The following is a 25,575-nucleotide window of genomic DNA, read 5'->3' as shown; positions in this document are numbered from 1 at the left end:
AAGATGAACAATATAATCAAGATACAATTTCTAATGCCTTGAGAGGTATATAGCAGTAACTGACAGAATTACAGAGGGAGACAGATAAACTGACAACTGTAGCTGGAGATTTTAACAGACCCTCTCAGAAGCTTGTTGGTAAAGCATACTAAAAGTGAGTGAAGATACATGATTAATAAATTCACATAACCAACCAACCAACAAAAATTCTTCTGGAGCATGCGTGAGACTTGGACAAAATTCACAAGAGACACTTTCGGCAGTTTTTTCCCTACATCTCACTGACCAGACTGGTGTCTAATGGCCACTCCTAGCTTATAAACAAGCATTGGGGTTAACCAGCCTCTGTTGGAGAGGCAGGCATGGGAGAAGGATATTGGGCATGGAAATGGGGCAGCCAACCTTCAGTGTCTGCCACATCTTGTTTGTGCCACTGTTCTGCCCTAACTTGAATGATCAAGAGCAAGTGGGTCTAAAGATTCCCGCCCCAAGCTTTTACGCTTAGAATTTCAGAGGCACTGCCTGCTAGTATTCAACGCATCTACGAGAAGTTTTATATCTGTCTCTTCCAAACACCTTTGTGGTCATCCTGATTTTTACTCCCTGGAAGTTTTTAGGATCTTTATATTTATTTATATTTTTATGTTCTGAAATTGCATGTGAATATGTCTAGGAGTGGGTCTTTTAAAAATTCATCCTGCTCAGCACTCGGTGAGCCCATTTGATCTGAAGGCTTGAATCCCTTTCCAGTTCTAGATGTTTTTTTCGCTACTGTTTCTTTGCTGTGTTCTCTCCATTTGCTCTTCTTGAGACTCCAGTTAGTTGCATGTGTCAGATTTCCTAGATTGTCTTTCCTCTTTCTTGTTTTATAATTTTGATGGATTTTTTTTTCTTCTTTGGGAGAGGTAATTAGGTTGATTTATTTATTCTTTAATGGAGATCCTGGGGGTTGAACCTAGGACCTAATGCATGCTAAGCACATACTCTACCACTGAGCTATATATCCTCCCCACCTTGTTTAATTACTTTGAGCTCTTTATTTTTTTTTAACTTCTATATCTGTGGCCTTTCTACTCAAAGTATGTCCATGGCCTAGCAGCAGTGGCCTCACCTGGGAGCTTGTTAGAAACGTAGAACTTCAGGCCTCACCTCAAAATTGCTGAATTAGACTCTTTACTAATAAGGTCCTCAGGTGATCCTTATGCACATTAAACCTCGAGAGGTAGTGTGGGATTTTTTCCAATTTTATCTGTTATTAAAATATTCTTACTGTGACATTCATATGATTCGTTTATAGTAACTCTTTCTTGTACTGTTTCTTTTTCAAAGGATTTTATTTTGTTTCATGTATATAATATTTTCTTGAGACTAATTATTTTATTTCAAGCCCCCTTCTGATTCTTGAATGATCTGTTTCCTCTGGGATTATTTTTCCCTTGTGTATCTTGGTCTAGCTCCTTCAGGTTGCTTTTTCCCCCTGGTATATCTGTTGATCTTTGTTAGTTCTTTTATATTTAAAAATAAAAGATGTGATGGATTATTTCATATAGTTGGTATGGGTTTCTTCTCCTGCCTTCTTTTTTTAAAATTTTATCTAATTTTACTTATTTATTTTTACTTTCTTTTGATGGGGGAGGAAATTAGGTTGGTTTGTTGGTTTGTTTATTTATCTTTAGAGGAGGTACTGGGGATTGAACCTAGGACCCTGTGCATGCTAAGCATGCAGCCTACTGCTTGGGCTGGTGCTTGAGCTTGAGCTACACCCTCCCCCCCACCACCACCACTGCCTTCTGATCAGCCTCCTTCCTTAAACAGGAAGCTGTTACATGTTGGAGGGACATGTTAGTGCAGATGCTCCACTTCGTCATTAGAAAGTCAAAGCCGGTACTTACCTGGGAAAACATAGGTCTTCCAACTGTTTAATTTCCTTAGGAATCAGGATCTTTTCCTCCTTTGTAATGCAGCCTCTGGCGGGCACGGCAGGGAGGCTGGGAGCAGAGGAGCTCAGCTCTTCCGAATTTTCAGCCCCACTCTGCACTCGCACTCTCTGATTTGCAGGTTCCAGCTGATCTGCTAACTACACTGCTATCCCATTAAACTGCAGTTTGAGCTCCATCTCCCGCAGTAACACACTTTTGTCCCACTTTGTCTTCCAGACTTGTTTGAAATTTCGTAACTGCTAATAAATCCCCTTCTTATCTTCCCCCTTCCAGTGTTTATATAACTTTTTATATTTCTGTCTGGTTGTATCAGTGGAGTCTCAGAAGGGACATGAGGCAAATGCTTGTGTTCAGTCCGTTATCCTGAGCCAGGGGCCTCTAAAGCATTTTTGTGGTGCTATATTTAAACCACCGAAGTGTGGTCTTTAACGGAAGGCTTAGCGCTGTGACTCGCACTACGGAGTCGTACTTAAAGATGATTTATGAAACAAATACTACAGAATTTAGAAGGAATGTCAAGCATCGCATGATGCTTTTGTAGACAAGATGATATAACGTGGGTGGATTTGTATTCAATGAAGCAATCAGAAGAGACTGAAACAGCGCTGTTTGATGGCAATTTGGGAAAAAGCTTTAAAGCTGAAGAACAGACTCTTTAGTAATCAGACTTTCTACAGCTATTGGTATAAAAACCTTGAGAGTGTGCTGATGAAATCTTTCAATGAGGTAAAACTAGAAGGCTAATAGATTGGACAGAATCGGGATCAAAAAGGTAGTAGGTTGGGGTGATGAGGTTTAACCTACAAGAACAAAGTTTAATGTAGACAAATGTCATGGCTGCAGCCTGTCCCAAGAAACCAGCCACCCAGGAGCACAGTTTGAGAGCAACAAATGTGATGTGACATAGATGCTAAAAATAGCAGATGGAATTTTAAGTTATCCCAAAAGAAAGAATAATAGAGGCCTTAACAGGTCTGTTCCTCTCTGAGCTGGGCCGCCCTTGTCTGTAGTGTTGAATTGGGAGCCACTATTCAGGGGGAAAACCACACTCGAGCTGATCTGAAGACAATGGTTTGGCTGCTGAGATGATCATATGAAGAATGACTAAAAGAAATAGAAAAAAGTATAACTTTTTGTCGAGTTAAAATAAATGACAGTTTTAAAAAATTACTTTTGGAAGATTAGATTGTGGAAGAGGCATCAAATCTACATCGTGTGGCTCTGGGTTCAGGCCTGAGACGAGTGAGTGAAAGTTCTGAAGCAGCAAACGTGGGCTCAGAGTGAGGCAGAACGTAGTCGCAAACAGCGCTGAAATCAATTGGATAATAAATTGGATTTCCCCACCCCTGGCACCTAAAAGCAGAAACTGGATGGTCCTACGTCAAAAATCCACACAGGAGCTAAGTGCTGGTGTATGCTTACATTCTTCTCAACACTGAGATTTTATGAAAAATGAGTGAAAAGAAGGAAATAGAGGGTTCCTGCTTTATTAAGTTAGAAATGAAAAAAGTCAATTTATCTATTTCTGGACAATTCATCAGTGCTCCCCGAATCAAGGCCTTGTTTTCAGCAGGGATGAGGACATGTCCTGTAGCCTCTCATTTTACTTCCCAGATGCCTTGCAAAGAGAGAAAGAGAATATAAAATGGTGATCAATCAGATTTGCTATTCTGCTGCAATAAAACTTGAAGAGGCTTGGGCTTTTGTTGGAGCAATTATCATAACTGTTATCCAAAACTTTCCCATTTTCTGTGAATTTTAATTTTTCATTTCATGCCTGTATTTAATATCATGTATTATTGAGAATTATTTGAATGTTGCAAGGGTCGAATTTTTTTTTTTTTTGATTGATGTTGAAATTTAGTAAGAGTCTTTAACCATTGCTACATTCTTGGTTATATGATAACTTCCGGGGGTACAAAAATGTTCAGGCTTGTAAGAGTACTAATAACTAAGTTCTTTAATTAAAATAATTAAGTGATCTCTTCACAGAGTTATAGTTTGAAGAATAATCTCTAAAAAGCTAGTTTTGTAATAAATTTTATAAAATAATTCTGATTTGCTAGTTTAAAAGACCTAAGGCTACATTTAACAAGTAGAGTCAGTCTCGTGCCTCCTCCTGCCCTCACTTCTCTCCTTATCCAGCTGAAATCTCACAGTCACTGTTATTTCCAATCACATCACCCTTAATTTCCTTGCCATGCTCTTGTCTGGTGACTCCTGCTTGGTTAAATTACAACCCTGAGTAGTTCCAGCACTTGCCTCCTCTGAGCCTCCACCACATGGCTGGGTGTGGCTAGAGGACCACGGGCAGTCATGTTGACCGTTCTCACTCTGAGTTCACAGTCGCTCTTCTTAAAGCACTAAGTCCTTTGTGCTGCCCTCTGTTACCACATAGTCCCCTTATCTTCACACTGCCTTTCAGATCCTCACTCTGCACGGCTTCCTGAGTCACTAAGAAAACAGGAGACTGTCTACCCCAGCCTACCACCACGCCTGCCCATCAAACCTCATCTCAGTAGAACCCTCCACATGCTCTCCTGTTACTGCTGGTGAGCTGTCTGTGCTCCTAGCAAAGGCCAACCCTTAACAGCCTTTGAACTTGCCATTTCCTCTGCCTGGAAGACGACACCCTCAGTCACCTCATTAGAGTCCATGCTAAATTGTCAGTGAGTCTCTCCTATTTAAAATAGCAACCCCCACCCCCACCTTCCGGTTCCTTTCCCTGCTATATTTAGCACTTATCATCAAGTAATATATCAGATATTTAGCTTGTTTATTCTGATTACTAGCCCCCCACAGAAGACACATTTCAAAAGGATGTCAGTCCTTTCTGATTTATTTGTAAATTTTGCAGGATCCCAAGAAAAATATCTGTGGATATGGATGAGAGTGAGCAAATGAATTCTAGTTTCATATAGAAAAAGAATCAAGAAATAAGATAAGAAATCTTTGAAACACAAGAGCAATAAGGTGGAACCAACCATACCACATAATAAAATATATTATAAAAGCCTAGAATACTAGAATAGTACTATAGAGAAATAATAGACAAACTAGAGGAGAACAACGTGTGAGAGTTTTATGTATGAGAAAGGTTGTATCTCAACCCATTGAGAAAAATATAAACTTTTCAATAAATTATTCAGAAAAAATTCAGTAGGGATTCATTCATTTCATTTGAGAAAATATGAGTTAAATCCAAAGCAATATGTAAATTTAAGGAGAATCCCAAAAGATAATTTTGTCAGGTTTTGTAATATGTAGCATGCTTCTAAGTTCCAAATAAGAAATTAGATGAGTTAGAATTGTCAGGAAATTTGGAAAAATAAGGCTATTAATTAGAAAAGCTGATATTATCAGATATTAAAACTTAATAAATCTATGGTAATCAAAAATGATGGGCTTGAGACATGAACAGACATATTCATCTATATCCAAGTTCATTCCTTCCTAGAATATAATGGATTCTCTATATATGTTTGTAGAAGATAGAATATAATCTTTAACTCAATCAAGTATTATCTTTAAACTATCTTCTGCCCTATAACTTAATTCTTCATTACTTGATTGATGAAATTTGAGTTGTTTTCACTAATACAAATAATGTATCAATGAGAAAACTTAAAGATATTGAATTGAATTGAATTGAAGACTGTATTTTATTTTCAACAAGTGTATATATATATGTATATACGCACATACAACACATACATACATACATTTAATAAAGTTTAAACAATAAAGTATGTGTGTACTTACACGTGCACACACATGAGGACACACAGTATTAATGTGGATGAACCTCATAAGCATTATATTAACGAAAACTTGAAAAACATATTCTACTTATATGAAGTTCAAAATATTGTAAAACCAAAAATAAATTGTATAGGCGTACATACGTATGTAATAAGTCTGTAGGAAAAAAAGCAAGGGCATTGTAAATATGCATTTAATACGCAGTTACTTGGTGGTTGGAGGGGGAGTGTTTGGGATGGAGGGTTTGAGGATTTGGGATGGGCATAAATAGGAAGTGGGTACCAGAATAGATTCATAGCAGGCGTGAGATGCTGCTATGCTTGAAAAGGCCTGCTTGCAAGTTGAGAGCTTGGCTGGTGTCTGGGAGCTTGGGTTTCATCTTAGGAGGGTTCCCACCATCGCCTGATAAGAGTGGCTCACTGTGCCTAAAAAATTGTACAATGTAGTTTATGCCAAACACCTGTTTTCCACCTGGAAGTCTTGAGTTTTGGTACATGCCACAGGGACTGCATTTCTGGTCCCCAGGGAAAGCCCTTGGCACTGAGTCTTTAATGAGCTTCCCTGATAGGCAACATTTCACACGAGTTGTCACGACTCATTGCTGGAAGAATTAAACACATCCTGTATGACTCCCCTGGGAGGGGACTCTTAGGAGCTGCTCCGGTTTTCTTGCGCTTTCTCCTTTTGCTGATTTTGTTTTGTGACCTCTCACTGTAATAAACCGTACTGTGAGTATGACCGTATTCTGAGTTAGTGGGTCCTCCTAGCTAATATCACACCTAGGGCTGGTCTTAAGAATCCCCTTCAGTGGGGGTTATACCAGTGTTCTTTAAAAAATTTTAGATCTTTCATACACTATAAACATTGTATGTATTTACCAGTTCATCAAAAGGCAAGTAAAAGGAAAAATGAATAGGAGTTACCCAAATAAAGATGAGATGTAATTATGTAGAAAGCATTCCAGTAAAATGAAATAGATAGCCTGGCAATGTCTAGAATCGAACCTTAGAATATTTCATTCAAGGAGCTGAAATTGTGGACAGAGGCATCAAGGGGAATGGTAAAACTGGAGAAGTAATCATAAGTAGCTGCGGTTGTGATCTCCAAGAAATGGTTTTCCCGGTTCCCTCCACCCTATCCTCCCTCCCTGTACCGCTGCTTTCCCTAATTTTCATCTATGGTGTGATGCAAGCACAGTTCTTCCCCATTTAGGTCCCCATTTTTTCCACTGCCATTTATTGGAAAGACAATGAATTACCTTGGCACCTTTGTTGAAAATGAATAAACTATGCAGGTGTGGGAATATAATATATATATGTACATATGTCTTTGCCTGGATTTTCCAGTCTCCTCTATTGATATATAGGTTTATTCATATTCCACTACCACCTTGTCTTCAAGCTATAACTTTGTAATAATTTTTGAGATCACACAGTAGAAGTCCTCCCAGTTTTCCTTAAAATTGTTTCAGGTAATCTAAATCCTTTTTATCTTCACATTAAATTTGGAATTAGCCTGTCTATTTCTAGGGGAAAAAACTGCTTTAAAAAAATATTTCATTGATGATTTTTTAAAAATATTTTTTGGAGGGGGGAGGTAATTAGGTTTATTGATTTATTTTTTTAATGGAAGTACTGGAGATTGAACCCAGGACCTCATGCATGCTAGGCATGCACTCTACCACTGAGCTATACCCTCCCCCCTTTACTGATGATTTAAAACATTTTGAGAAGAACAGACATCTTAACAATATCACCTTCAGTCCATGAATGTGGTTATTACTCTTGCTTGGATTATAACTTGATACTATTTTATTTTGTTCAAATTGTTTCTGCTTCGATGACAGGGAGCTCTTTCCATTGGTTCCTGTGTTGCTTTGACACACACCATCAGTGTGTGTGTGCTTGTGTGTGTATGTGTGTGTGTAGTTCTTCCCAGGTGTTCAGTAACATTTCTCCACTCTGGCTCATGAGAACTCAGATACCCACTAGTTAGGGGAAATGTTCAGCTTTGAGTTCCCAAGTGCTTTCCTTTGCCTGACCTTGTGGTGTTTTTCTCTAGGCATGTGTTGGATTGTATTTAGCCAAAACTCAAGGTGACCTCTATGACAATTTCCGGAGCCCTTTCTCCACATAGCTCTCTCTAGTATCCTGTCCTACAAATTCCAGCCATCCTTCCAAAACCTGATCTCTGTCTCCTCAACTCAGTAAGACTCTCATGCTGTTTGGATTCCTTCTCCCTGCTGCATTGTGGTCCAGAAAGTGCCACTAGGCAGGAAGTAAAGGTGTTGTTGGGGTAACATTTTTATTATCCTTCTCTATCTATTGCCCACTGAAAATAGTTGTCGCTTGTACTTTCTACGTTCTCTAGTTGTTAATGTAAAAGTTCAAGCGTGGTACCAGTATTCCATCACAACAGGAAGTACAGTTCCCTCCATCATTGTGGTTGCTACTTTATATAGTATGTATTTCTGTAATTGATTACAGTTACTAATAAAGTTTCCATATATGGGCGTAGAGAAATGGAATCGTCTTGAACCACTGTTAATTCTGTAACTTACCTGCAGATGTTTCCTAAGTTTTCTATACATACAGTTACATCACAATAACATTTTGTACGTTTTGCTTTTCAGTTCTCAGAATTACAATTTCTTTATCTTGCTGCATTGTGTGGGCTTCCAGGATAATGTAGGCTCTAAGTGGTAATAATGGGTGTTCATTCTTATTCTTGGTTTCAAAAGGAATCTTTGACATTAGCTGTAGCTAATTCGTTAGATCTTGAGTAAAACACAAGTTAAGGAAATTGTTTTTTGTGAATTGTTTTACGGTATGCTGAAAAAATGCCCCACTCCCACCCCCAGAGTTATATTTACGTCCTAATCTCTGGACCCTGTGACTATTGCCTTATGCAGCAAAAGAGTAGAAATTAACTTAGATGGCGAAAGATATGATTAAGTTAAGGATCTTGAGAAGAATTTATCTTGAACTAACAGCCCTAGATGCAATCACATGTATCTTTATAAGAGAGAGGCAGAGGGAAGTTTTACACAGACATACACAGAGGAGAAGCCCATGGGAAGACAGAGGCAGAGACTGGAGTGATGCCACCATCAGTCAAAAACACTAAGAGAAGCTGCAAGAGGCAAGAACACTCTGCCCTGGAGCCTCTGACGAGAGTCTGACCCTGCTGACACCCAGATGTTTTATTTCTAGCCTTCAGAACTGTGAGAGAGCTCTTGTGTTAAGCCACAGAATTCATGGTAATTTGCTATGGCAGCCATTGGAATGTACTATTGTTTTTATTTAGTTGTGATACTGAATCACATCAAATGCACTTTTTTTGCATCTTTCGAATTAATCATTTCTCTTTTAATCTCTTAAAATGTGAATCGCATCAATGAACTTGTCTAATGTTAAACCAACCCTATGTTCCAGGAATAAACCCAACTGGTTCATGATGTGTATGTGTGTATACGTATTTTTCATCTGCCTTTCTGCTGATTCTCATTTGTAATCTCCGAATGCTGCCCCTAGAGCCTCCAGCCAGAAGGTGTGCAGCCCTGCTGACACCTTGATGTTAGCACAGTGAGACCTACTGTGGATCCCTGACCTCCAGAACTGTAAGACAATAAATTTGTGTTGCTTTGCACCACCAAGTTTGTGGTAGCTTGTCACAGCAGCAAATACACTCATTTTCCTTAAGAGTTTATTTGCAGGATTTCCTTAATACCTTAGGGAAAGGACCAGTCTCTCAGAGAGGAGGTGTATTTACTTCTCCTAGAAGTCTCGGGGCACTGCTAGCCTGGGGATGCTTTAAACTACATTCAGGGCTTAAGGTAATGTGAGTTTTTTGAGCTGCAAATCCATATAAAGGCTAGTCTGTGTTATACTTTTCAGTGTTCCTCTCTCTTCTTGCTCTGTCAGACAAGGAAAATTTCCTCCCAGCCCGCTGGGTGGAGAGAGAGAGAAACGTAAACTTAATTCCATTGCACCCTCATCCTGGGTTGTAATCCTTTGCAGGTCCAGCTCAGTATGAAGAGACTGTCCTGTTAGACTTCCCAACTTAGGAGGCCCTAGGCTTCGACTTCCGCCCCTCCTACCCCGGGAGGCTGTCAAAACCTGAAGTTCCAGTTTGTCTAGAGCGGAAAATGCACCAAGGCAAAAGCAATTTCAAGGTTCTCTCTGGTTCTCACTTTCTTTAAGTTTGGCCCTGTTTTCAGGGCTTTCAAAGCTTTTCATATTTTTCTTTCTTTTAGCCAACGCTTGTGATTTTCAGCAATGGGACTGGTCTGAATAACATAGTCCAGCATATGCCCAGACACATATTAAAATTTTTGTCTTCTGAATCTGTCAATTCCACCATCTAAACATTTTGCAGTTCTGATGCTGCTGTCTTGTGTTTCTGTTGGCTCCCACTCACCATGCTTTGTTTTCCTGTCCATTTATTTGTTTAATTATAATCTCACTTTCAATAGACCTTCACTTGTCAAGCTTCTTTGAAGGTTAGGTTGAAGTGGGAAAAAGAATTGCAGTTGTTTTTTTCAGTTGCCTGGAAACATGCCAACCCAGTACCAATTTAAAATAATTTTTTGCTTGAGGTTTTTCACATCAGCCAGGTACTATGCATTGGACCACAAACATGCATGAGGTCTGACTTGTGGTTACACATCCTCTGGGGAATTTTTTCCCTCTATTCACTCAGTTCCGATCTTGATACAGGCGAATTTCTGTGCTATTCCCTCCTCCCCACACCCCCCAACATCTTTTGTTTCTTTGTTTGTTTTGTTCTTCCCTTTACATGTCAACCACTTCACTGACGGCTGCCCTTTGACATTTAGCTTTGTGCAAGGTTCTCTTCTAAGACTAAGAGAGTAGATCTTAAAAGTTCTCATCACAAGAAAAAACAAAATTTGGTAACTATGTATGGTGATAGGTGTTAACTAGATTTATTGTGGTGATCATTTTGCAATAAATCCAAATATTGAATCATTATCTCGTACACCTGAAACTCATATGTTATTTAATTATTTAAATTGAAAAGGCTCCATAACTTGGCCATCTCATGTTCTGGGTACAGATCTTGTTTAGCTATCAAAATCAAAGCTGGGGGATTGGCAATACTCTGCCATTACAGTGCTTCCTTATTTCTCTAGATTCCTGTTTCTACTTGTTTTGGCTTCTAAGGACTGCTTTTACTCGATATCAACTCAGCAATGCATTTAAAAAGAAAATTTTATTAAGTATTTTAACAAGTATTGGTAGTTGCTATGCAACAGGGATATTTAGAAATCTGCTCTGTCATTCTGCCAGAAATTCATCATTTTAAAATGTCAACTGTCTGTAGGAATTTAAGAAGCTAAGGGGCCAAGGCTGTGGTTCCTAAACTAGGCACCATGGTGTCCTGACCTCTGGAAAGTCCTCCCTGACCCATAGGATAAGATTAGATTCCATTTCACCACCATTTTATGCCTTGAACGCTAATTCTTCCCACCTCCATACTGTTATAACTCTTCTCAATTACTAATCCATTCTTCTCTACAAATCTTTTATGTAAAATCATTCAAAATAGCATGACAAGTATATGATTTTTTAACAACTTTTTGAACTTTACATAGCTCTCTTGTCTCTTCTTATTAAAAGCAGAACAAACTAATAAAACACAATCTGAAAACAGGTTTTCAGACAAAGATGGGCATTACATAATGATAAAAGGGTCAATCCAACAAAAGGATATAACATTTGTAAATATTTATGCACCGTACATAAGAACACCTGAATATATAAAGCAAAACTTAACAGACCTAAAGGGAGAAATAGACAGCAGTATAATAATAGTAAACGATTTTAATACTCCACTTACATCAATGACCATCCAGACAGAAAATCAATAAGAAAACATCAGCCTTAAATGACATATTTAAGCAAATAGATTTAACAGATATATACCGAGTATCCCATCCAAAGACAATAGAACACCCATTCCTCTAGAGTATGCACATGGAACGTTTTCCAGGATAGATCTTATATTAGGCCACAAAACAAATCTTAATAAATTTAAGAGGATTGAAATAACCTCAGTAGTGTGAAACTAGAAATTAATTACACCAAGGAAACTGGAAAATTCATAAGTATGTGGAGATTAAACAACATACTACTGAACAACCAATGGGGTCACTATGTCATATGCCTGAATCTTATATAATACAGTACATCAACTATACCTGAATTAAATATACATATTATATATATAAAGAATGCTGAATAAATAAAAAAGAAGGAAATCCTGCCATTTGCAACAACATGAGTGAACTTGGAGGACATTATGCTAAGTGAAATAAGTCAGACACAGAAAGACAAATATTGTATAATCTTATCTAGCTATCTGTGGAATTTTAAAAAAAAAAGGGGTAAACTCATGGTAACAGAGAGTAGAATGGTTGTTACCTTGGGCTACGGGGATGGAGGAAGAGGGGAGATACTGATCAAAGAGTACAGACTTTTAGTTATAAGATAAATAAGTTCTGGAGACAGCATAATGGCTACAGTTAATAACAATGCAATGTATACTTGAAATACTAAGAGAAAGGCTCTCAAGTGTTTTCATTACCCCCCCAAAAGTGGTAACTATGGCAGGAGACGGATATGTTAATTAGCTTGATTGTGGTATGCACATCACAATGTATATCTAAACATCACCTTGTATACCTTAAATGTGCACAATTTTTATTTTCAATCATATCTCAATAAAGCTGGAGTGCAGGGGAGACCCTATTTCCAAACACAGTCAGTCATATTCTGTGGTACTGAGGGTTAGAGCTTCAGCCTATCAATCTTGGGAGACACAATTCAGACCATAACTGATTTTTAAAAATTGCCTTGAAACCTTCAGATCTAGATTAAAATCTATACAAATTAATATATAATGAATAAAATCAAATCTCTAGAAAACCATGATTTTACTAGTCTTATTATAGGCTTTTAGTTTAGCCAAAAGACATCAGCGTAAAGACAAAATAGGTATCAGAGAGATATTTGCAGTGTTTATTCAATGTGGTGTAGGAAAGAGGAACACTGGAGCTTGGGTATACGTCAGGGAAAAGGAGATAGAAGTTCTAGTCATTAAAAGTTCCTTTTTATAGAAAAGATATCTGCACTCCCATGTTTACTGAAGCATTATTTACGATAGCCAAGATATGGAAACAACCTGTCTGTCAATGGATGAACAGATAAAGAAGATGTGACATATATACAATGGAATATTATTCAGCCATGGGAAAGAAGGAAGCCCTGCCATTTGCAACATGCATGGATCTTGAGGGCATTATGATAATAGAAATAAGTCAGACTTAGAAAGGCAAATAGTATATGCTATCATCTACATGTGGAATCTAAAAAAACCTGAACTTGTAGAAGCAGAGAGTAGAATAGTTAGTTGCCAGGGGCTGGGGGTGGGAGTGGGGGTGGTGGGATTTGGAGAGATGTTGTTCAAGGGCAGAAACTTGCAATTAGTAGATAAATGTCTAGAGATCTGATACACAGCATAATGATTATAGTCAACAATACTGTATTGTAAACTTCAAAGTTGTTGAGAGACTAGAACTTAATTTTTTTCACCACAGAAAGAAATAATAATGTAGTATGATATAGGTATTAGCCAATGCTATGGTTGTAATCATATTGCAATACATAAATGTATTACAACAACACATTATGCACATCAAACTTACACAATGTCAAAAAGAGTTTCTTTTTACAATTTAATAATTCAAAGCAACCATCGGATTATTAGTTTTATTTCCCCGGAACACTGATGTAGAAGACTTCGTTCTGAGACAAAGAATTCCAGTCACTTGAATGAGATATATGACATAATAAGTTAATACACTTGCATTCTGGGGGTCATATGTCAGTGTCTTGTGTTTGGTTATCACTGTTTGTCTATGAGGCTCTGAATTAAGTTATTAATCTACCAACATATGAGGAACACAGTGGTCACAAGATATTGTAACCCCGTGAGGCCTTATTTAGACAGCCACCTTGATGCCACATATCCTGGTGTCCTCAATTTATAACAGGTGTTTGTTTGTATCAGAAAGTCAGACCGAATCGAGGGACACAAGGAGTTGCCTTTTGGGGGATATAACCTCTTTCATCACACCCTGAGTCTTCTCTCATTCTATAGCAACAAAATAATTTGGTCTCTTTTTCAATGACCTGAAATGAATGAGAATTTGTAGAGTCAGCACAATCTCTGTTGTGAAATGTCACAACAGCTGCATACGGTTATAAGGTAGGCAAAACATCTCTTTCTCACAAGCAGTTTGGGTTGGTGTCCATTTGGAAAGGAACAATGGAAGGTTGCATCTGTGGGTTGGGCAGATAATTTGGGTCAGGAGTGTGTGTGTGTTCAAAGTAAGAAAGATTCATTGGGAAGAACAAAGACATGAACATGTTGGTTTATTCACTGGGGGGCAAATGGTTAACTTTAAATCAATAGTTAAACTATAAAGCCTGGAAATTTAGGGATTTTTTAAAAATCTTTGACCACTGCTACTGCTAACAATAATGTATGCTATTTCATCGTCAGCCATGTAAAGAACCACTTCTTTAACAGACAACAAAACAAACCTGCCAAATTGAAAGTTCCTACTTAATTTAAGGGAAGCTGGCAGAAGTAAGTGTTTACTTTGTATCTTTAACATCTTATGATTCTCTCAGGAAATACACTTAGTTTCAATATCAAGTTTGGTGAGTTACATTGTGCCCATTTAAAATAATAAAATATAAAATTACCAAATTATTGAAAAGGGGCAAAAAAATTTTTAAAAAACCCCTCACAATCCCAGCACCCTAATATAATTATCTTGATTTTTTATATAATTTTTAATCGTTGCATACATTCTCTTAGAACTAACATACATTAACAGTTTGTTTTGTACTCCTCTGTACTTAATAATCTAACATGCATTTCCCCTTTCTTGTATTTCTAGTCTTATTCTAACCATTAAAAATATTTTTAAAAATTGTGATTGAATGTATATAACATAATATTTACCATTTTAACTATTTTTAAGTGTACTGAGTACCTTCACATTGTTGTGCAACCATCACCACCATTCATTTCCAGAACTTTTTCATCTTCTGAAAATGAACTCTATGCCCATTAAACATTAACTCCCCATTCCCCCTCCTTTCCTCCCCTGGCAACCACTATTCTACTTCCTGTCTTTATGAATTTGACTATTCTAGGTACCTCATATAAGTGGAGTCATACACTATTTGTCTTTTTGCGACTGACATGTCACTTAGTATAATGTCTTCAAGTTTCATCCATGTTGTAGCGTGTTTCTGAATTTCCTTCCATTTTAAGGATGAATATTCTATTGTATGCATATCCCCCATTTGGTTTTGTTTGTCCACTCACCTGTCAATGGACACTCGGGTTGCCACCACTTTTTAGTTATCGTGTAAGTGCTGCTATGAACATGAGTGTACAGATCCCCGTTCAAGTCCTTGCTTTCAGTTCTTTTGGGTGAATACCAGAAGCAGAATTGCTGGCTCATGCAATAATTTTGTTTGACTTTTGAGGAGCCATCCTACAGTTTCCCATAGTCTTATCATTTTTATTGGCTATGTAATATTTCATTTTGTTTCTATGTTCTAATTTACTAAGTTATTCCAGAAGTGTTTCCAGAGGAATCTCAAGTTGTCATTTTTTCTATTGAATGGAAAGTTTAGACAATACTCTAGTTTTGCTCAGTTTAAAAATAACTTGTATACACATATCATTATTTCTGATAGCTGATAATTGTTTTTTGCTTACTGCCACCTCATGACTCCCTTTATCAAGAATGTGCCCTATTGGTGGGAGTAAGTCCTCTCCAGCTAGACCCCTGCTTTCCAATGTGGTGACTAGCATACACCTAAACTTGACTCAATTAGAATAAAATAAAATTAAAAATTTATCTCCTCAGTTGCACTAGCAATCTCACGTGCACAACAGTCCCATGGAGCTAGTACTACTGAATTGGGCATCACAGATCCGGAATATTTCCACGATCTCAAAAAGTTCTATGTTAAGTGCTAACTCCGGACTTTTTTTTTTTTAATTAATTTGGGGGGGGGGGTAAATAGGTTTATTTATCTATTTGTTGTAGTGGAGGTACTAGGTATTGAACCCAGAACCTTGTCTTACTAAGCATGCTCTCTACCACTGAGCTATACCCTCCTCCTTATTCTGGACTGTTTTTGACCCTGACCACTTGGTTACAGCTGAATTAGAGCCTATGAGTTACTCTCAGAAATAATTAAGTCCTAGAGGAAAGGCCAATGATAACCACATTCAGAAGAGAATGCCATGAATTCTGGAATATGACTTTTATAATTTATATTATCTTTTCCAGTGGCTGCAATTCCCTTGCCCACTCTTGCCCAGATCAAGCTTCTTCAGAATATGAATTTTTGGTCTTAAGTTTCTTGGAGATGGTCACCTAATCCAAGCTGGGTGAATCAAATCCCAAGTTTTCCCTGAAGGAATCTGGAACAGGGAGGGAGAGGTAGTCAGTCAGGTCCTCCTGGTGTCTAGAACTATAAAAGCAGGAGCAATAGTCATATCCCAGTATGTAAAACAGGGAGTTGGATAAAGCGACAGAGAGAAAACTCAAGCAAGTAAGCAGAGACTAGGCTGCTTTAGGCTGTCTGTATTCTAGCTCAGGTTCCTTCCTTAGGCCCATCTGCATCCCTGACTTTGGGTTGAAGGAGAAAAATCTGCATTCTAGCAGTGAATTCTGTAATGCTTAAGCTAGCTCGAGATGGTTTGTTACGGTGGGAACTGGAATCCTAACAGACGTACATACATCAACTACATACATGTCAGGCATGCGCACTGACATTCTCACAGAGTAGAAACACGTGTAGTTGTGCATGAACTGTATTTAGTCATTGCACTGGGCCTCCAGGCTTCCCCTTACTCCCTCTAACATTTCCGTAGCTTTACCTCCTTCTCACTGAGCATGTGCTTAGGTTATCCTCTGATTTTTTCCCCCTCTTCCTTCCCTTGATCAAAGTATGCCTTCTGCAGTCTTTCTGGGTGTGGAAGCTTTATGAAATCAAGTCCTGTAACGTGTTAACTGATTTAATTCTTTTTAGCTTGTACTGCAGCTTAACCTCTCAGGCCTAAGTAATTCAGTCAACGTTCATTAGTGAAAAACAATAAATAGTCCCTCATATGCCAGAGCCGGGACTGCTGAGCAATAGACTCTGGCATGACCAGAGCTGAGCGGGTTCTCACGCCAGTCACAGCATGCTACTGTAGGTGGGCTGATTAGGGGAGACCTCTTGCAGGAGGAAAGGATGGAGTTAGTTAGCAAAGAACAGCAGCACCTCACTGAGGGCAGAGGCCCCCAAGTGTCCCAGGTAGGAAGCGCTCAGTGTTGTCAAGGAACAGAGAAGACCAGTGTGGCCAGAGGAAAGAGCGCAAAGAGAAGGCAGTGTGAGCTGGGATAGGTAGGGCCTTCAGGCTATGGTAAGAGGTTAAGGTAACATCTGATGTGCAAAGGGAAAGTTTTTAAAAGATTTAAGCAAGGGAGTGAACAGATCTGATTTCTGTCTTAAAAAAAAAAAAATCCCTATGGCTATAGTCTAGAGAATGGATTATAAGAGATAAGCGGAGGACCAGATAAGAGGCTACTGAGATTGTTGGCAAGAGATAATGGCTTGGCCTATGAGGATGGGAGGCCAAAGGAGATGGAGAACTTTGTGACAGCATTTGAGTTTTGAAGGTGGAAATACAAGCTCTTATTGAAGAAGTTACCCCTTTTACTTTCTAAGTAACCGGCCCCCACGTTAAAGCTGTCAACGAAGTATACTCTAAAATGTCAAGAAGGGCCTGCCTTCCCCAGTTTCTCAAAGCGCTGGGCTCAGCTCTTGCAGAAGTACCTTGCTTCCAACGATCCTCCTGAGTAAAATTCTGCCGTCAACTTCCTCCGTTTCCTTTGAGCAAACTTAGGAGAAGCGATTGATGAAAACTGACTCTCAGCAAGAGGACAGCAATGATTGGGGTTCAGTGATAACACCCCTAACTTTCAACTTAAAATGTTCGCTTTTAATTTAATTTTTTGGGCTATTTGGTATATGCACAAAGTGAGAGAAGGCATTTTGCTAGCAGCATCTCCTGCATCATGTAAGAGTATCGTATTCACACTCAAAACAACCTAGGGCAAAATTCCTTTAGAATTCATCTTCCGTAAATGATGCGTTCCCTTCCACCTATGCAAATCTTGTGCGTTCTGGGCACCCGCTTCCCGCCGTGCAGAAAAATGCACTCATTGTCTGGCCCACGCCAGTCCCCCGGGATTTATGCAGCGTGCATTTCCTGCACTGAGCTGCTTGCTGGCTGCAAGCGTGCTTCCCTCGTCCCCCTGCCCCCACCCGGATCCGGGCTTTTGTTTCTAACGTTTTCTCCCAACGCTATGAAAATGCTCGGGCACATAGTTAATAAGAAAGTGACTGAGTAGGAACTTTTCCGGCTGTTAACCTTTAGGCCACTGTCCAGTAAAGTTCTGAAAAGCAACTAAACCTCGTGGAAAAGGGCCAATCCACAAGGAAAGAACATTCATGGAAACGTGGATATTATCGCGCAAACGGGCCGCTTTGTGGGGCCGTTTGGGTTTTTCTGAGGGAAGTGCTTGGCAGTGCCCCCCCCCCCCCCAAGAGCGGTCCGCCCAACAGCAGCGCTCGCTCCCGCCGCGGCCGGACGCGGGGAGGGGGCGAAGCGCCGGGGGCCCGGGCCGAGCGGAGCGGGGCCTCTGGGCGGCGACGCTCTGGCCGGCGCGCGCTCGATGGTTCCGCGCGGCCGCCCGGGCCCGCGCGGTCCAGTCGCCAGGGGGCGCGCTGGCCGGCGCCGCGGATCTCCGAGCTGCGCGGCCCGACTCGTGTCCGCCATATTGGATGCCGCAGCCGCTGCTGCCAGCGCTTCCTCCTCCGTCTTCGCCGTGCGCTGCTCGTCCCTGCGGCCCGAGCGGCGGGGAGGTGAAGCAGGAGCCTGTCGGAGGAAGAGGAAGAAGGGGGTGGAGAGAGTAGGGGACCGGGCTAGAGGGTGGAGGCCCGAGACCGAGCGGGGCGGAGAAGAGAAGGCGCCGCGGCCCAGCCCCTCCCCCGCGCTGCCGACCCGCCCCGGCAGCCTCTGTTCCCCGGACCGGCGCTGCGCCCGCCCTAGCGGCCATGCCGGGGCCTCGCCGCCCCTGAGGGAGCCCTTCCCCGCCAGTGCCTGTCCTTCCCCTCCGGCCCGGGGTCGCCGCGGCTCGGTCTCCCGCCGGCGCCCCGTCCTTGCGGCCGCGCCGCCGCCCCCGTGTCGCTCTCCCCACCCAGTGCAGTGGCCGCCGCCTCTTCCGCCGCCGGGCTCCGGACCTCCGCACCGACAACATGGAGGCCGTGAAAACCTTCAACAGCGAGGTTGGTATTGCAGCCTAGCCGCCCCTCCTGCCCCCACTCCCCCCACCCGCGACGAGGCCACGGCGAGGAGGGTGGGCACGGGCCCGTCCGGGCTTTCCAGGGTGGGGCGAACGGCGGCCTAGCGGTGCCCGTGGGGGAGGGGTGTTTCTCTGCCCCGGCGCCCCTCCCCCGATTCCGGGGGGAGGGCTGGGGGAGGGCCGGCCCGGGGCGGAGGGAGGTTCCGGTGTCTCCAGCACCCTACTGAATGGCTGCGGGGTGGGAGGGAAGGCTCGGTTGGGCCCTCCCCCGGAGGCTCCCGGCAGGTCTCCGGGTCAGTTCCGCCGAGGCCTGGCCCGCCCACCTCTTTCCTGGGCCTGCGGGATTTTAACTGGAGGCCGGACATCACTGCCCAGGCCTTCCCCGGGTCCTTAATGAGGCAGGCACTGATTGGGGTAGTGCAGGAAGAGCACCTAGAGGGGTGCTCCGTGATTACACTGCACGTAGTGTTTGTTTATAACTGGGATATTGCTAGGTAATCTCCCACCTCGGGACTTACGCTAAGAGGATGGTTGATCGGGAGGCGAGTTTATTCTGCAGTTTCTGCTATTCTCACTCCCCCCTCTTATCATCACGACATAAAGACACAAATGGCAGGGAGAGCTGTGCTTGGAGAGAAGGAAGATGCTGTGGAAGCATTTCCCACGGGCTCATTCACATGTCATATATAAGACTAGATTTTTAACAAGCAGCTGTCCAGTTTTCACTATTTTATTGCGTTTCCTAGTCTGAAGGGGGACAGGTTTCGATGCAATAAAAATCTTTCAAAACTCCGACTTGAATAGACCTTAGTGCTAACGTTAAACAAACATAGCAAGTGCATATCTACACAACCAGAATTAGCCTTACCTGTAAGCCTTAGAGAAAAATATTATAATGTGATATTAACTAGAGTAGCATAAATTGTATGAGCTTTTGATGTGGAAGTGCTGATACTCTATTCAGTGGTATAATTAACAGAATTTTAACTTTGCACCTTTTAAAGTATTATTGCTGTGATAATCTGAACAGGGCAATACTTTAAAGAGCTATTTTACAATTTTATTTGTTTTCCTTCCCCTCCCCCCTTCTCTCGCTCTCTCTGTTTCTAGAATTGGCGTTTGGAAGCTTACCAAAGAGGCTAAAAATTAGATAACGTTCATGTGAATTAGACTATCCATATTAGAGTAGAGAGCAGTGACACGGTTATATGAAAGCAAGCACTTTTTTTTTTTAAAGGATTTTCTTTTTGAATATTGTATTTTCTTTTCTTTTTCTTTCTTTCTTTTTTTTTTTTTTTACTGCTTTTTGATACAAATTAGAGCAGTAGGCTTGGGAATCTTTTCCATTTTATGAATTTATAGCTGATAATTTGGGTCAGATTATAAAATTTGGTTCCACCCTTCAATACTCTATTGTCCTTAAAATGTGGAATAAGAAGTAAGGATACTGTATGTTCCAATTTATTGCTAATAGTTTCACAACTCAGCGGGGGGGGGGGGGGCGGGGCGGGGGACCAGCTCCATGTAGCCTTTTTATTTGTTACATGTAGTGCTACATCACTAATACACTGTTAAAAGTTTTTTTTTTTAATTATTAAAAAAAAAATCCTCTTCCTTGCAGTTATTTGATTTACCCCACCTTTTTTTGATGGATGTCTTTCCTGTTTATCTTGAGGGTGCCTAATATATTTCGTCCTCCATTCCCAGCCATCCCTGTATGATAGATATAAACAAGTCTTTGGTACCCTATGGTTGGTCGTAATAAAACACAGTAGAGTAGAAACGTTACAATTTTTCATTTTAGTATTGACATGAAGGATAAGGGGCCTAACATCTACATGGTTAGATTGATGTTTCACCTCTTTTCTCTAATCTTTACAGGAACTTGGAATTTGTAGTGATACTCCCATTTTTAGTGTGTGTAGCACTCTCCCCTTTCCGCTTATGGATTTCAAAGAACTTAAAACATCTTTTAACTCCTTTGTTTACTAATATGCCCAAACTTCACCATGTTTGAAAAATGGGATTGGTTTAAAAATAGTAGCAGTACTGAGTCACAAGAGTTGAGGAAGGGAAATACATTTGAAGAAGATTCAGAAGAATATAACAATATACCTTTTTCTTTTCTTTTTTTTTTTTTGTTTGGTGTAAACACAAAATACATAATCCTGTTAGGTTTTTTCCCTGATTTTTGAATATGTTTTCTGTGAATATAATGTTTGCTGATGTAGTAAAATTTGTTTTCTCAATAAGTATATAGTGAGGAAATAGTTCAATAATGATGTTTTTCCATTAAATCATGTGTTGCATGATTATAAAAATAATCCTTACAGAATCCTTGTTGCAGAAATAAAAAGTATCTGAGTTATGACGTTAGGAGAAAGAATGTTTAGAATGTTTACTTATAGTGAATTTGGCTTTTAAAGGCGTTTATCTTTGGGCTGAGCCCAAAAGAACCTTCTGTGCCAAATTTAAAGTTATCTTTGAAACTTTGAATTGTCAAGAAATTCCATTTACTTTATACGGCACCAAAATATAGCTCTAAGCATAGTATTTAAAATATGAAATGCTTAGCTTTTATGACTTGGTAATTCTCATGTGTTTCAAGGCTCTGGTTCTCCGCCCCCTCAAACCCCCCCCCCAAACCAGCAATAACAACAAACAAGCCAACATTGGCTTGAAAACAGGAATGTGGCAGAAGTTTTAAAGTTAAGAATATGTTTTTAGTTTCCAAACTGTAGATAAGTTTTAGTATGAGAATGTGAGAGCTCATGCAGGATATGTATATGTCATGGATGGAATGTCCTTCTGCCCCATGGGCCTCCCCATTTCTCAAGGGGCTTTTTGACCTCCCCACCCCATGTTCAGATTCCTGTCAGAAGATCCTTTATGTGGTAAATTCCCCTTAATTATCATGAGTTAAATGAGATTGAGGCTCAAGAATTGGTATTTACGTGCCCACCATGCTAGTTTTGTGGGAAAACTGTAATTTCCAGGTAATCATCAGCGTTGTGATGAAAGTTAATCCCTTGACCACTAATGTCAGTTCTGAAATAGTGAAATTTGTCCAGACTGGAGTATAAGATTCCCTAAGGGTCATTGCTTGACCTGAGCAGTTAATTCTAGAAGAATTATTATCATTACAAGGCATTGTAGTTGCTGCTGCCCACAGCTGGTGGCATTTACTTGTTGTGATGGTTTAGTGTTCTCGCCTCAGTGGCAAGTGTCTCATATCGACCTGTTTAAATCTGTGGAGTGCTTTAGAGTCGCAGTTGAGTACGGGAGTGCAGCCGTTTTATGTGAGCTGCGTGTCTTTACTCTGGCCTTAAGAATGCCACTGTATGGAGGTCATTATGGTAGGATTTTGGGTTTTGAAAAGAAAAAAAAGAATAGCAGTACCTGACCCTTTTCTTAGACAATTCTAAGTGAACTGGAGAGGGCCTTTAGTAATATAGGAACTCTTACGTGGAAAAATCTAAGAATCTGTTATACATATGTCAGAAAAATGATTGCAGTTAAATTTTAGGATTTACCTTGATTCATAAATTCTTTACTCATCTCGAGGATATCTAAATTTTTAGTGTTTTTTGTCCTTAGGATCCTTTGGTTAGTCAGATGGCTTACTCTTTAAACTGTTTCAGAATGCAGACTTTTCCAGTCGCTTTAACACCTAGTGCATTTTCTTCTGTGCTGTATCTTTCACATCAGAAGTGAAATCCTGTCTTTATTTTATTCCATTCCAATTTTGTATCCAGAGTGTTTATTTGCCTGACTACAGAAAGTTTTATAATCTTCCCACTGATGTCTAGTAGTAGATATGGTTTGGAAGAGAACGGTCGGAAAGGTAGCAGGAATCACAAAAGCATATGAAATTTATTTTTATATTTAACCTTTGTGGTTCAGGAAAGGGAATTTATGTGAAGCATCTATAAAACATTGCATTTTTCTTTCATTTTCAGGGAATTTTCTTTCATTTTCATGTATCAGGGAATCTGTCTCTCCTTATTCTCTCCTGTTGTAACTTTCCAGTGGGAGTTTTGCTTAATTGTAACGATTAGACTGTCTTTTTTGTTTCTACTTTGTGAAAATCCCTTAAAGATGTAGCAGTCTTTGTGTTATAAAGGAAGGAACCCTCCCTGACCCAGTGGTTTAGATCGGGGTTTCTCAGCCTGGGCACTGTTGGTATTTTGGGCTGGGTAATTATTTGCTGTGAGGATCTGTCCTGTGCATTACAGGATGTTTAGTGGCAACCATGACCTCTGTTCACTAGATGCCCCTATTGTGACAACCAGAAATGTCTCCCGATACTACCAAATGTCGGGGGGGGGGGAGCAAAATTGACCATGGTTGAGAATCACTAATTTAGGTCCCCTGTTAAGCTGTGTTTAAACATTCTGTGTTTTTCCTTCTGGTGATTGCTACATTTTTAAGTAATTAGCAGTAGTCTTTCCCACCAGATTATAAGTTTCATGAGGGCAGCGGCCACATACTTCATTGCTTCATATCCTTGATTCATAGCATAGTGCCTTAGGACATAGTATATGCAAAATAAAGATTTCTTGAATGGGTGGATGAATGATATACTAGGTAGCTGAATGACCTGGACCAAGGCAGGTAAAGTTTCTGGACGATGGTTTTCTCCTCTGTAAAATAAATGACTGTTCTGAGATGGTATTTAGATTCCCTGTTAGTTGGAGGATTCTTTGATTAAGTAAAAGTTAATATTTAGGAGGACTTAGTATGTATAAGCATTATTTTGAAGGTCATTTTATGGCACTGTAGGAGTATAGGAAATTAAGTGAGAAATTTTAAATCAAAACTCTGGTTTGTTTATGGTTATCACTTCTTACTAAGGGGAGAGTAGGGAAGGGACTATTCCATTGAAAGTTCCAGTTTAAATCCATCCTAAGTTTTATATTATAATTATAGTATTTTCAAATCTTTTTTGCTTTATTTTTCATTTTAAAACAACATATGGTAAAAGTTGTTTTTAACTAATAAGTAAAAAATTAGAATACAAGGATAATTGAGACTGATAGTAATCATTTTGGGGACTGTATAATTTCAGAATGTTTTAGTCTTAATCATTCAAGATTAAATATAAAAATTTTTGGCAGCATTGAAATTCACAAGATATATATATTTATACATATATATATTTCAATCATTTTATTCTAGGCTAGCATTGAGTTTGTTATGGTAATTTTGATCAACATTGAGGGGACATCCGTATTCCCCAGTCTTCTAAATATTTCATGATCATTTGCTCCTTTTTTTTAGGAGTATAGTTGGCTTAGAATTAGTGCTGATACTGCTACTTGTACATGGAATTTTAGATATCTCTTTCTAGGGCCAGTTTTGCTGTTATTGGACAACTTCTAAGTCATAATGTTATGAGAGAATATAATCAACCTTGACCTTGAACACTGGCTGAGCTCCTGAACTCTTACGTGAGCTCATTTTATATGGTTTTATTTTCTCAACATCTTTCTCTGCTCCTCTCTCTCAGGATTGTGCCTCTACTCCTGCTTGTACAGACTGCTTTTCCAGCAGCATGGACACAAGAAGCATAGTAAGATGATTATAACCCACATAAGGCAGGCCCTTGGGAAAATAATTAGGCTTAAGTTGGTAGTGAAATGATGTCTTGATTGTACGGGAAGTACTTGGAAATTAGAATAAAGTTTGTCACTTAGAATATGTTAGTAATCTTAAAGAGAACATGTAGGGAATAAGTTGAATTTCTTCACAAAAATAGGTTAAGTGAAAAAAAGTTATTGTGCTTAGTAGTGAACATGAATCATATCTAAACTCTTGTTGTATTTACTTAAATTCTGCTCCATGTAATTTTTGTAGAAGAAATATTATTTAATATGAGTAAGTTGCATATCTCTAAATTTGATGTTTGGAAATAAAATACATCTTGTATTTTGAGGAAGTTCTTCAAACTATAAGATGACAACAGATCATTGATACTATGCTGTAGTAGTGGAGAAACAAAAAAAGCTAAATCAAACTTTTGCTTTTCTAATTATAGAGGAGCAGATTTTGGTAGGGTTACTATTATGAGACATAAATGCTGGTGAGAAATGTTTCTATAGCCTCTGATATCTTGTCAGTTCTATCTCAAGTTTGATGGTAAATGCAATGTATTTGGTCTTCTGATTTTGATTTTGTGCATTTATTTTGTCTTTCTAATTCTGCTTTACCAGAGTTTCTGATACACCATATTTTAAACTCAAGGAAGGGTATGTAAATATGTTATGGTATCTATTGTAGGTCAGGAAACACATTAGGAACTTAGACATTACTGTTTTTAGTCACAATGAGGAATACAGATTATTTGTTCATGTTTTTAAAGACCGTTTATGGCTATTAAGTTAACGTATGCCAAATTTGTTTTTA

The 25,575-nt window shown here is 39.6% G+C and overlaps 1 protein-coding gene across 12 annotated transcripts in view; it reads left to right on the top strand.

Moving 5' to 3' along the window:
* Window positions 1-18,633: 18,633 nt before the first annotated feature.
* The window catches only part of SCAF8 (SR-related CTD associated factor 8), a 200,033-nt gene continuing 193,091 nt past the window's right edge, over window positions 18,634-25,575 (top strand). For 9 of the 12 annotated variants that reach the window (XR_010381211.1, XR_010381210.1, XR_010381209.1 and 6 more), the window contains exons 1-2: window positions 18,779-19,153; window positions 24,680-24,742. Coding sequence is in view for 8 of the 12 variants with exons in the window: in XM_031456601.2 (XP_031312461.1) it covers window positions 19,124-19,153; window positions 24,680-24,742 (93 nt within the window). In the remaining 4 variants the exon portion in view is untranslated. Of the gene's footprint in view, window positions 19,154-24,679; window positions 24,743-25,575 lie in introns of all 12 variants that reach the window. The other 3 variants (XM_064486549.1, XM_064486548.1, XM_031456603.2) reach the window with 3 other exon arrangements.

Source organism: Camelus dromedarius, chromosome 6 (genome assembly GCF_036321535.1).
Source record: "Camelus dromedarius isolate mCamDro1 chromosome 6, mCamDro1.pat, whole genome shotgun sequence".
NCBI lineage: Eukaryota > Metazoa > Chordata > Mammalia > Artiodactyla > Camelidae > Camelus > Camelus dromedarius.
This window is presented reverse-complemented; position numbering and strand designations above follow the sequence as displayed.